Below are 12721 nucleotides of genomic sequence, written 5' to 3' on the forward strand. Positions count from 1 at the left end.
GGAATCGAAAGACCTTACAAAGAATCAGCATGGGGGCCCTCTAAAGTGGAGGGTCCCAAGGAAGGAGCCCTGGTTGCATGAGGCAAAGGCCAAGCAGTACTGGCTTCCAGATACAGAAATAGTTACATTGGTCATGTTGTTGTTTAGTCACTAAGTTGTGTCCAACTCTTTTGTGACCCCATGGACTGTAGCCCAAGAGGAAAATCCATGGGATTTTCTAGGCAAGAACGCTGGAGTGGGTTGCCATTTCCTTCTCCAGGGAATCTTCCCAACCCAGGGATCAGACCCAGGGATCGAACCCACGTCTCCTGCATTGGCAGGTGGATTCTTTACCACTGAGCCACCAGGGAAGCCCTTATTGGTCATACACTATCATTATTTCCACCACTTATCAGAAAGTTCTACAAAGTTTTAGATGAACTAACTGGAGGCCTAATGTTTAGAGTAACTCAAGAACACCTCTAAAATTCCTTATTGATTAAAAAAATTGAACATGGCCTTGAAACAAAAAAAATTTTTTTAAATAATTTTAAGTTGAAATTATTCTTGCTAATTAAAGCAACTTAGCCTTGATCAGAAACTACAAAAAGAAGATTAATACTCATTTTAAGAGACCAATGATCCACATGTTTATAATTTTCATATGTTTCTGATCCAGAATTTTTTATTTGTTGGGGTGAAAATTACCTTTAGAATTTTAAACAAAACATGCTTTCTGTCATTTTGTTCAGAATTCTTCAAAATATATCTCACAAGGATTGGTATAAATGTACTTGATGTCCCATAGAAAGATAATTACCTCTGGGGGGGAGAAGGTATATAAAATTTGAGCTCTCAGTCCATTAGGACTGTGTAAAATTTGCAAACATCTGAGACTCACAGAATAAGAGAAGGAGTGGGGTGAGGGGGGAAGAAGAGGAACTGCCATCTCCCAAAAGATTTTTGTTCAGCAGCTAAAAATGAGGAGGCATATGCAAATGACTTTCATTTTTTAAAACAATTGTTAAAGTAGACTAGTTTTCAAGTTGGTCCAAAGAAGGATAATCCCTGTAGCTGTGACATGCTAACAGTGGGTTCAGGTTCAGAGAAAGATTAAATCAGACCAGACCACTAAGGAACACTGTGTAAATGTAAAACCCCAAAAGCCCTGTGTGAGCAAAGCAGAAAGGTGTTTTGAGAGGCAAAAACAGGCCTTCTCAAAGGCTTTGGTGTGAGGTTTGGATGTAGAAAATGCTTATTAAATGTAAATATCTGGAGGGTAATCAATTCCCACCTAAGCTGTTCCTTTTTGCCCAGTTCATTTGCCCCCTGCCTTCCCTTTAGTCCCAAATTGCCACCCGAGATGGGTACTAGTAGACAACCTTGATCTCTGAGAGCTCTTTGAAGGAGGGGCCATGCAGTGTTTGCAACTTTTAAAATCTATAAAGTACTTTGAGCTTCCTCAGGAAAGACCTAAAAATATATTCACTTATCACTTGACCTTAGAAGTTAAACAAAAATTTAAATGGCTTGAGAAAATTTAACAGGTAAATCTGGTCAAAGGGATTTGATCTTGCATTGTTGCATAAACCAAACTTGAATAGTTATATCAATGGAATAACACTTACTGGGCCTGGGAAACTGTACTGGTTCATGAAAAAAATCCAATCCTCTTTTAACAGTGATCATCACTACTCCTAGGTCAGAATCACTATTTATATATAAAGAATACTCTCCACGAATATTTTCAAAAATAAAGTTAAGAGCTTGATTTATAGTTTAGTTTTCCTATCAACATCTGCCTTTCTGTATTCTGAATACAAGAATGTTCTGAAAACATTTTAACATCTCATAAAGTTCATGCTATCCCTTGCCTAAACCATGACAATTTGATTTTAATTCAGTCTCTTCCCTGAGACTTTGAGAAAAGAAAGAGTTTACCTGTGGTTTCATGTATGTAATGGAAATTATGCTTTTCCTTAAAGTGAACATATTGTTCTAAGGTTCATATATTCCTTGAGAAGGGCAAGGAGGGAGATAAAGATGTGAAGCAGCATTCAGAGAGCTGGAAAGAACCTGTAGTGCCCTTCTGTAGTGCCTAAAGAAACTTCCAAGCAGCACACATTCCATATACAATCTCCTTTCATTCTCGCTACAACTCCATGAAATAAATCTTGTATTATTATTATGTCTAATTTCAAATGTGGCAACAAGCTTGGAGAGTTAAATATGATAACAAGAGGACTTGAACACACAAATTCCTGGCTCCAAGTCTTGGTATTTCTACCACTTGGCTTTCGTAGTTTCCTTTTTTTGTATTTTTTGCTTGCACTTTGATATTTTCAAGGGGATACAAGGTTAAGAGGCCATATACCTTCCTTCTGGTGCTGCCTAGCTTATCTTTATGTATTAACCATTAACTTTCTCTGGCAACACAGGAACCAGCCTTGACACTTCCCCATTTTTTCACGGCTGCTAAAAACTGATAATAGGCTTGAGCTACCCACAGCACGAAAAAACTTGCTTTTTTTTTAACTTCAAAGTTACATGTATTTTAAATTCAAGCTCTGTGAGCTGAGAGAATGTCTCATGACTCCCAAGATCGAAAACTGAAGTTGATCTAATACTTAAGCCCGCCTAAACAAATCATGAAATATAAAACACAGAGCATTGTTTCGCCTATTCCACCATCCCAGAAGAGCAGCATAATGGCATCTAAGTGTTCGGAAGGGCCCTGCTGCAGTCTTGCTCAGATCTGCTGTCCACAGCCACAGACTGACTCCCTGGAAAACTGGAAGCGTTGCTGGACACTGCTTCACAAAGCTTAGCACTTCACTGGGAATAGTCCAAGAGGCCACACCGAGTGTTATAAAACATTTAAGTCTCTCCTAAGATTAACATAGAAGACTGGTAAATACAAGACCTGAAAGGTGTGTGCACTAGTATTAGCTAGTGTTTTTCTTCCAATTTTTACCTCTCAGTAGCCAAGTGAAATTTCTGCCTTTAAGATAAGTGGCTAGGCCTCAAAATGCATAATGTGTGCTTAAGCCTCTTGAAAAATTCAAAATGTTAACTAAGCACTCTGATAAGCTAGTCAAGTTGGTTGAAAACTCTAATATATGTACCTTCCCATAAATACTCTGAGTATTTATGAACTTTTTGTTGAGACTTACCTTGGTATTGAATTAGAAAGAAAAAGCTTGGAAGTAAATCTTGTTGGTAGCTTCCTCCCAAACAAAGCTGAATACTTACAAAGGTGATTATCTACCACTTTGAAATACCAGAGAAAAATAAAATTAGCTTTTGCTAAAAAAAAAAAAAGTTTATTTTTATTTAATGACTAAGCCATTCATTGGCAGATTAGAAAGCAACAAACTTTTGTCAAGTTTCGTTAACACATTTGCTTTTTTTTATTTTTTAGAATATAGTCTACATCTGGATTAAAAAAGTTTTAAATAAATTTAAGACATATAACAACAGTGGAACCCTTCATCATTCTATGTACAACATGGATAGAATGTCAGTTGGTTCCATCTTGGGTAAGTCCACTTTCTCATAACAATGTTATTATTTTCACCAAGTGGCAAGTTTCCTACAAGCTGGCACCGTGCCAGCTTACACATACTGGGGTGGGGGTGGTGTGAAAAGGATGGGATAGAGGTGCCACAGGACAACTATACAGTGTAACAGAAAATCATTAATAAACTAGTACCGGTTACCGACACAGTGCTGTTTGTGCGCCTATCACAATGGAATCGCCGAAGTTTCAGAGCAAGGAGGAGATTCGAAATACTTAGGACGGGGCCACTGTTACAGGAAAACTGATGCAACCTTAGCAACACTGCTGCCTCCACCAGCCCAACGGCAGGGCGGCGGGAGGCTGCGCAACCGCCCCGCCTTCCCCAGCGCCCAGCTCCGGGCAGCACTCCCAAGTGTGGCAACCCAGCGCCGCGCCCCGGAATGGCCTATTCTCGGCCCTTCTCCTCCGGAAAGAAAAGAAACTCCAGGAAAGGCACAGACTGAATGCAGGGCGTCAACTCAGGCCCATTCCCACCAAAGTAGAACACAGTCCCCTCATTCCCCCACCTCCGCCCGACCCCGCCAGGGGAGAGAAGGAAGTCCTTGAGCACTATCCCACCTCTTTGGCCACCACTTTCCTCTCTGCTCTCGCCAAAGAAGCCCCTTCCTCCATGCTGCCCTGCTGCGCCCCCAGCATGTACGCAGCCCCCCAACTTTGCAGTCCGCCCATCGCGCCCTAGAGCCAGAAAGAAAATAGCTTTAAGGAAAGAGAGAGGGTGAGAGATGGGACCAGGAAGGGTGCGGGACAGCCGCGGGCCCCGCCTCAGTGCCCCCAATTGCTGAAGCCGATCTCCTGCTTGTATCTGTTAGTGAGGATGTTGGCTTTGCGCGTGAGTTTGGACAGCACAGTGTGCAGCCCTCGCAGGTGGTAGTGGAACTGCTGCTCCAGGTCCTCCTCGCCGGCGTCCGCGCCCTCCAGGTTGCTCAGGTCCACCAGGATGTCCTTGGACTTCCAGGCGCTCCCCTCCTCGCTCCCCGCCGCCGGCGGCTGGTGTAGGACTCCCCACTCGATGTCGTTGCGGATGGACTTGAGCAGCACGTAGTGGCTGTACATGTCCCGGGAGGGCGCGAAAAAGCTGCCATTGGCGCTGCCCGGGCTGGGGGCCGGGGGCGTGCGCTCCTCCAGGCAGCCGCCGCTGCCGCGTACCTCCACGCCGACGTCGTTGTCCAGCTCCGGCTCGGCCAGCGGCACGTCGCGCAGCAGACTGGGCACCATCACCGTCTGGTCCATGTTGTTCACCGCGCCGATGAAGCGATTCATGGCGTTAAAGAGCGAGTGCTTCTGGTTGTAGGTGTCGCAAATTTGCATCATGGTGGCCGCGTGGGCGCCGAAGCACAGGGACGCAGGGGCACGGGATGGCCGGCTAGGGCGAGGGGCTGCCCGCCTTCACGCGCTCTGTGAGGCCCGCGCCGGGAGCCTGGCTACTGCCGGTGCGGCGGGATTCCCGGCTCCTCCTCCGCCTTCTCCAACTCGTCTCGATCGCAGCCCGGCCCTGCGGGATGCGCGACTTCTGGCTTTGGCGTCCGGAAGCTCGCGATATCAGCTCGTGGTCCCTGGGTCGAGCCCTTGCCTGCTTGGAAGACAGGGACGAAAGAGAAGATTATTCACCCAGCTAGGGTGCCCGGTACCCCCGCCTGCCCGCACCGCCCCTCCCCCCCATCCCCCCGGTTACTGCTTCTCTGGGACGGCGCCCGGGTGGCTCCCAGCAATCAGGCGGTCCCACCTCCTAGCGCGCCCAGTGCCTCCGAGAGAAAGGTGGGCTCCCCACTCCCGTCTCCCTCCAAAGCCGGAGTCCAAGAACCCCCGAAGACCGGGCAGAAATGGGGAGGGGACACGCACTTCCTCCGGCGCCTCGAGATCCCCTGCTGCTGGGTAGCTCAGCGTTCCCGCTCCCGGCGGCTGCTGCCTGCGGCTGCTGCGGCGGTCAGTGTGGGCGGTGGTGGTGGCGTGGGCCCCCTACCCATCCCAGGTGCTCAATTTATAGAGCCCTGGAAAGGTGTCGCCGACGCTCAGGGCCACCCCTTGTGTCTCCTCCTCCCGCCTCCCCGGCAGCGCCGAGATAAAAGGCCCAAGCTGAGGATGACCGGGAGTAACACTCTCTGGGCCCTTTCTACAGCGGGGGCGGGGCGTGCTGGGCCAGCCCCGCCTCTCGCCTGATACCCGGGCGGAGGGAGGGCGCCGTGGCAGGGCAGGGCAGAGGAGAGATGGAGCAGCCAGCCGCACCCGCCAGCGCCGAGTGCAGAGCAGGCCAGTGTGTGGGGGGGAGGTCAGGCGCTGTGTGGGTAAAGGAGGGGCCGGCGTCCCCTCCGGCCAGTGGGCGGGCAGGAGTGCGGGGGATGGGTGGGTCTTGCTCAAGTTCCCGGGGTGGGAAGACCGAATTGCTGGTGCCCTGGTCGTAAAGTGAGGCCCCCCCCAACCCCGCATCTATGCTGGCAGTGGCCCGGAAACTACCAATCCGGTTTATTAATAGCCGTCGGGAAAAGGGACCCGCAGTAGCAGCAACTCCATCCCGAGACTCTTACGTAAGAAGGGTGAAAGAAGAGTGACGGGGCATGCCGGCAGCACGTGGACGCTTGGTGCTCCCGCCATGGCCCTGGCCTTGGCCTACTGCGGGGGCGGGGAGATGAGCCTCAGAGGCTTTTGCCTACCTCCTGGCTGGGTCTTTTGCAATATTTCCAGTAACATCCGTTGCCAAGGGATGAAGAGTGACCCATCCTTGTATCTGCACAGCCTTCCAGGAGATCAGATGTGGCGATGGGAAGTAGCCAAATTCCTGACTTTTGCCCAAATCCCGCTACTCAGAGATCCGTGGCCTTTTGACTGCCAAAAGGCCAGGAGAGAGTGACAGTAGGTAGGGTTGTGCCGGGTGTCTTTCATCATTTAACAGAAAAGTGGGGGAGGTGTCCAGTATTTTTTTTTAGGAAGGGAGTTTGAAATGTTCCTTTCCAAAAATAGTTCTTAAAACGCAAGGTCATTCAATAGGGCCTAAAACTATGTACCAAATTGCTGGATTTAACTTTTCAGTCTTGCACCTTAAATTTCAGTTTGAGACTCTAAACCACAGCCCGTTTTCAGTTTTGTTTTTCCCATCTCAATTGCCATGCCATGTCCTTCATCCAACAGTGTTCTCCAACAGTCCTACAGATAATCCAAGAAGACTCAAGTTTCTAATTTTTAATCTCTTTTCTCTAAAACCTTTTAAGGGTGCTTTTAGTACTGTCTTTTCACAGGACAAAAGTGCCAAAAGGGAGAAGCACAAAATAAGTTTATTTTTTCCCCTTTCACTTTAATAATCTATATTTAATTTTTTCCCATGGCAAACCATCTTCCTAATTGTCTTTTGAATGAAAATCTGACTTGGTGCTACAAGGGTGGGACAGAGGAGACAGAGCCCAGCCCTGGGAGCCCCCCTCCCAGGGCTTATTAGTTCTGCCAGACCATAGCCCTAGTTTTTTATCTGTAAAACTGGGATCATGTTACCAGCTCAACCTATCAGGGTCTTTGGGAGAATCAGTGGAAAGAAAAAGGTAGACCAAAGAAGCATTATGTAAATTTCAAGCATTAAAATAATCTCATCCTCTGTTTACACATGTGGAAACATACAAACTCTTCCAGCCCCAATTTCCTCCTCAATAAAATGGAGCTTCTCCCATGGACTGTGCCAAATTCTGGTTAATGGTGAATAAGATAATAGATATAAAAATTATTATGTAAACTGTAAAGTATAAAGGTGAAATTGTACTTAGTATAGGATCTTTTCATAGTCTAAAGGTTTTTACATGAAGGGTCAGAAACCTTAAACATGTGAAAATGGTTCATGATGATTCAGACCCTTCCACACTGCCCCCAATGCTTAGGCAACTGGCGAGTACAAAATACTCCAGCTTGAATTTAAGCCCTTATGCACAATGACAGACAAAAAACATTGCAACAAGAAATCTCAAAAAACAAAAAGACACACATCCAGTTTTCAATAACTGATTATCTACAAATTAAAACGCATTTTGTCCCCTAAGACAGACCGGCTTGATATTTTAAGTACATATGCCTCTGGATGAAAATTTAGTATTCAGATTTGAGTTACTAAATGCTGGAATCCTGCCTCTTTTCTTCCCAGTTTCAGCAAAGTGTGATAATAACTCTCAGAAAACGGAAATTCAAGTGATCTAGCAAAGGAATCCCAGCAAAACCCCTCCCAGCTTGAGAGAAAGCCCCTAAAGCCTTCTTTTCGGTCTCCACTCGCCACTCTGAGCTGTTTCCTTCCTTCTTCTGGGGTTGAGGTCACACTCCATCCCCCCAGTTTCTTGACTCCTTTTCTTTCACATTTCTTAAACACTGTAAGAGAAAGATGGCTCTTGCACCGGCCTGCAAAACTTCCCAAACCGGGCCTTCTCAGTGCCCCCAGGGACAGAACAAGAACTCACGCCCACAGGGGTAACTCCGGAACAGAAAGGTCGGGATCCAGAGCTCCCGGCCCTTGGAATCACCCCACCACCGCCCCTCCGGCTTCAGCCAATCAGGTGCTGTCAGGAAGTATTATGCAAATAACCCTTCGTGCCCTAGCCAGTCAGGAGAGACGACCCCCTCCCTCCAGCATCCTCTTTCACCCCAGCCGCGCCGAACTGGCGGCGGCGGCGTCCCTGGCAACCGGAGCGCCGCCAATTTTCCCCTGCACAGAGGCCGAAAAAAAAAAACATTAAAATGGTTCCTTGCGGTCACCTGGGAGGGGAGCGGATGGGCCTGGCCAGGCCAGAGGCGAACAGCCTCTCCGTTGCCTCAGGCAGTTTACCAGTTGCAATCTGGAACAGGCTGGAGATACTGAACAACCTGCCCAGGCCTTATTTTGCCTCTGGAAAACAGAAGTCATCTAGTGAGCAGACAACTTTTGAGTACTTTTTGCAGGCTGGCAGGCTCAAGGCCTCTGGTCTCTGCTTCCTCCCAAATACGCTAAATTTTCTGTAAAAGCTTCGTCTGGAATCTGGCGCCCACCCGACTTCTTGATCCACAGCTCCAACTCTGGAGCTCAATACAGGTTCTTAATTCCCACGTTTACCTTCTTCAGCAACCAGAAAGTCACATTTTGCTGGTCTATCTCCCAATAAATGTTCACAAATGCCCCTTTCTGTGTCCTTTGAATAGTTTGGGGAAAGATGGCATTTCAAGTAACCAGAAATTTATAAACAAATGCAATAAACTGGTCAACAACAGTAAACTGGTCAAAGAAGACAGATTGGAGAAAGAAGAGATTTGGCCTAGAGTTGATGTGAAGGTGGTATCCTTGTAAAGCTAGAAACCAGCTCAACACAAGAAAGTGGAGACTCCAGGTTACTATGAGGCAGAATGTAGAAGGAACCACTTTATGCTAAGTGTCCTAGAAAGATGATAATCAGACTGTCTTGTTTAAGGCCATGTAGTCCAACCATTCACTTGTGCTGAAATTGCTCACAACATCCCCACCAAGTGGTCACCCTGGCCCACATTCTTGTAATTTCCATCTTCTAGGTTAGTTCTCCTGTCTTGGAGCAGCCCTCCAGGAAGCCACGGAGGACTGTCAGGTATTTGAAGGTAGATAGGGTCTCCAATTCACTATTCTTCAAGCCAGCTATTCCAAGTTCCTGCAGCAGTTCTTCATGGTCTCTCTGGAGTTGCTCATCCATCCTGGCCACCATCTTTGGAAGTAGCTCCACTTTGCTTGTAAGTGTGGCACCTGGAATTAATTCAAGCACCATCTTTTTTAGGGAAAAATGGAATGGCATGGCCACGCATTTAACTTTAAATGGTAGCTTTTCTAGATCATATTTATTGCCCACAAGTACTTGGAACTTAGACATGTTAACACATTTAAACATCACAACAACTCTGAGAAAAAGTAAGGATCACAGAATTTGAGTGGCCAAAGTAGCAGAACTGGGATTTGACCTAGTTTGCTGGTGCCAGAACCAATGTTTCTTCCACTACCCAACAAACATCTATTTCTTTACAATGCCACCTACCATTTAAATAGACTTCTTTTAGCTGCTACATCCATATGTAGCTGATTAACAAAATTCTGTGTATCCCATTTTATTTTTTTTAATTGAAGTATAGTTGATTTAAAACATGTTAGTTTCAGGTGGACAGCAAAGTGATTCAGTTCTTTTTCAGATTCTTTTCCCTTCTAGGTTGTTACAAAATACTGAGTATAGTTCCCTGTTTTCTACAGTAGGCCCTCATTGATTATCTGTTTTATATACAGTATTGTGTATCTGTTAATCCCAACTTCCTAATTTATCCCTCCTTCGTCCTTTCCCTTTTGGTAACATTGTTTTCTATGTCTGTGGGTCTATTTCTGTTTTGTTAATAAGTTCATTTGTATCATTTGTTTTTTAGATTCCACATATAAGTGATATCATAAGATATTTGTCTTTCTCTGGCTAACTTTCAGTTCAGTTCAGTCGCTCAGTCATGTCCGACTCTTTGCGACCCCATGAATCGCAGCACACCAGGCCTCCCTGTCCACCACCAACTCCCAGAGTCTACCCAAATCCATGTCCATCAAGTCGGTGATGCCATCCAGCCATCTCATCCTCTGTCGTCCCCTTCTCCCCCTGCCCCCAATCCTTCCCAGCATTAGGGTCTTTTCCAATGAGTCAGCTCTTCGCATGAGGTGGCCTTTAGTATAATAATCTCTGGATCCATCCATGTTGCTGCAAATGGCATTATTTCATTCTTTTTTATGGCTTTTACACACACACACACACACACATACTGCATCTTTTTTGGATGTTTAGGTTTTTTCCATGCCTTGGCTATTTGTAAATAGTGCTGCAATGAATATTGGGGTGCATGTATCTTTTCAAATTATGGTTTTTCCAGATATATGCCCAGGAAGGGTATTGCTAGATCATATGGCAGCTCTATTTTTAGTTTTTCTGAGAAACCTCCATACTATACTTAATAGTGGCTGTACCAGTTTACATTCCCACTAACAGTGTAGGAGGGTTCCTTTCTCCCCACACTCTCCAGAATTTATTACTTGTAGACTTTTTGATGATGGTCATTCTGATAAGTGTGAGATGATACTTCATTGTAGTTTTGATTTCTCTAATAATTAGTGATATTGAGCATCTTTTCATGTGCCTATCAGCCATCTATATGTCTCCTTTGGAGAAATGTCTATTTAGATCTTCTACCCATTTTTTGATGTTGAGCTATATGAGCTATTTATATATTTTGGAAATTAATCCCCTGTTGGTTTCATCATTTACAAATGTTATCTGTCATTCTATAGGTTGTCTTTTCATTTTATGATTTCCTTTGCTGTGCAAAAGCTTTTAAGTTTAATTAGGTCCCATTGTTTTTATTTCCATTACTCTAGGATACAAATCCAAAAAGATCTTGCTACGATCTGTGTCAAAGAGTGTTCTGCCTATGTTTTCATCTAAGAGTTTTGTAATATGTGGTCTTACATTAGGTCTTTAATCCGTTTTGATTTTATTTTTGTATATGGTGTTAGAGAATGTTCTAATGTGTTTGGATCTTACCCATATGTTTGGTAACTATACTTTATATTGATCCAAGTTGTTGATAATTTACAGGGAACACTGGCTGGGCAAAGGGCAAAGTACTTTGGAACACTTGGAAAGTTTCTTAAGCTTGATATCAACCCATTAATTAGCATCTTTAAATAATTAATTAATTAGCACATTTTGGCATATGTTGTTCAACCAGCTATGAATCATGTTAATTGTACAATCATCTAGCCTCTATTTTTCTTCTTGACCACAGAATATTATGAGAGGCCCTGCTAAGTGCCTTGCTAGAGTTCCAAATTTATGGCCAGTTTTTCTTTTATGGAATTAGGAAGCTGGGTATTTTTGTCATCTGCCGTGGAGGAACCACTGTCACATGATACAAAAATGCAGAAATGGCATCATAATATTCTGAGTTAAATTTATAAGTGGGTGGTATTAATCTCAGTGTAATTTTCATCATAGGAAACACCCTCATAAAGATTTAGTTGGGAAAAGATAAGAAGATGCTAAAACCTGGGAACATGGCAGTAGTGAGTCTGCTGGCCTCCAACCTTGAGCTTGCAGGTTCTGGCATGCCCGAATATATTATGGTTAGCACTTTGTCCCAATCTTATTTTTAAGAAGCCTTTTTAGACTTGAATCCAGGAGAAGTAGAGCAAAGGAAAAACTGAGACTACTAAAGACTACCTTTTATTGCTCTTAGTATTTCTGCATCTTTGGGAATTTTAAACCACATGGAAAATGAGGCACTTAATTTGCATGTGGTAAATAAGAAAATTGATTGATGTGTGAATTCTATAATTTTTTATAATTCACCGTATATTTTTTTTATCAATTTATAGGTTTGCTTACCTACCATATAGGCTTTTCTCCATCTGATTATCCCTAGATATCTTAGAATTCTAAGACTTTCTTACACCATCAGCATAGAAGGGACAATGGAAGTGGTCTTCCTTTCCTCTCTTCTGTTTGTGTCAATTTGCTTAGTTTGAATTCTTAAATTAAATTCAAAGTTTACAATTTATAGCACTAAAGTAACATTGAGAGAGAAGACATAATTATCAATATTTCGTATGTTCAAGTCCTAACCTGAGTCATATATATGTGTATATATATGTTATACTTTATTGTTTTTATATAACATTTTTATACAAGCTTATAGATACAACCCATTTAATTGAAGCTACAATGTCATTAATGCAATACTATCTGATACAAAACTTTGGTAGTTCTATGCCATAATTTCCTCTTTTAACCCTAACAATAAAGGAAATTGGACCAAGACAAGATGTACTAGAGATGAGGGGAATCCATCTACATCATATTAGGTCCAGGTAGAGTATTTAGGCTAGTCTCATAATTATGAGCTGGAAGAAAAGAGTAGTATGGCAAACTAAAACAAATAAACAAACAAACAAAAAAAGATAGTATGCAGAAGATATAAGTCTGGAAGTAAGTACAACACATAGACCCTTCCAGCTCTAGAAGACCTTAGTAAGAATACGAAAAACAGTAAACCATTAGGAAGATTTTTAAAAGGAAATGGCAGAGCAAAGGAACAAAATTTATACACCTCCCCTCAAAGGCAAACAAACTAGTAGAAAGTTAATAAATAAACTATAAACAAAGTAGTCATGACATAAAGTTA

The 12721-nt window shown here is 43.9% G+C and overlaps 1 protein-coding gene and 1 pseudogene across 2 annotated transcripts; one reads left to right on the top strand and one right to left on the bottom strand.

Moving 5' to 3' along the window:
* Nucleotides 1-3365: 3365 nt before the first annotated feature.
* MID1IP1 (MID1 interacting protein 1) lies at nt 3366-5775 on the bottom strand. 2 transcript variants are annotated; one of them, XM_061136348.1, is made up of 2 exons: nt 5399-5775; nt 3366-5132 (listed from the first exon to the last, which is right to left on the bottom strand). In XM_061136348.1, exon 2 carries the CDS (start codon nt 4868-4870, stop codon nt 4322-4324), a length of 549 nt encoding a protein of 182 aa, XP_060992331.1. In that variant the 5' UTR covers nt 4871-5132; nt 5399-5775; the 3' UTR covers nt 3366-4321. The 2 variants fall into 2 exon arrangements, with proteins under 2 accessions (XP_060992331.1, XP_060992330.1); XM_061136347.1 differs by having other exon boundaries at nt 3366-5129; nt 5399-5768.
* Nucleotides 5776-5985: 210 nt separating this feature from the next.
* LOC133052812 (transcription factor AP-2 gamma-like) overlaps nt 5986-12721 on the top strand; it is a 64936-nt pseudogene continuing 58200 nt past the window's right edge.

Source organism: Dama dama, chromosome X (assembly GCF_033118175.1).
Source record: "Dama dama isolate Ldn47 chromosome X, ASM3311817v1, whole genome shotgun sequence".
Classification (NCBI taxonomy): domain Eukaryota; kingdom Metazoa; phylum Chordata; class Mammalia; order Artiodactyla; family Cervidae; genus Dama; species Dama dama.

Coding starts and splice junctions, on each gene's coding strand:
- MID1IP1 (XM_061136348.1), bottom strand. CDS start 4,870: ATGATGCAAATTTGCGACACCTACAACCAGAAGCACTCGCTCTTTAAC.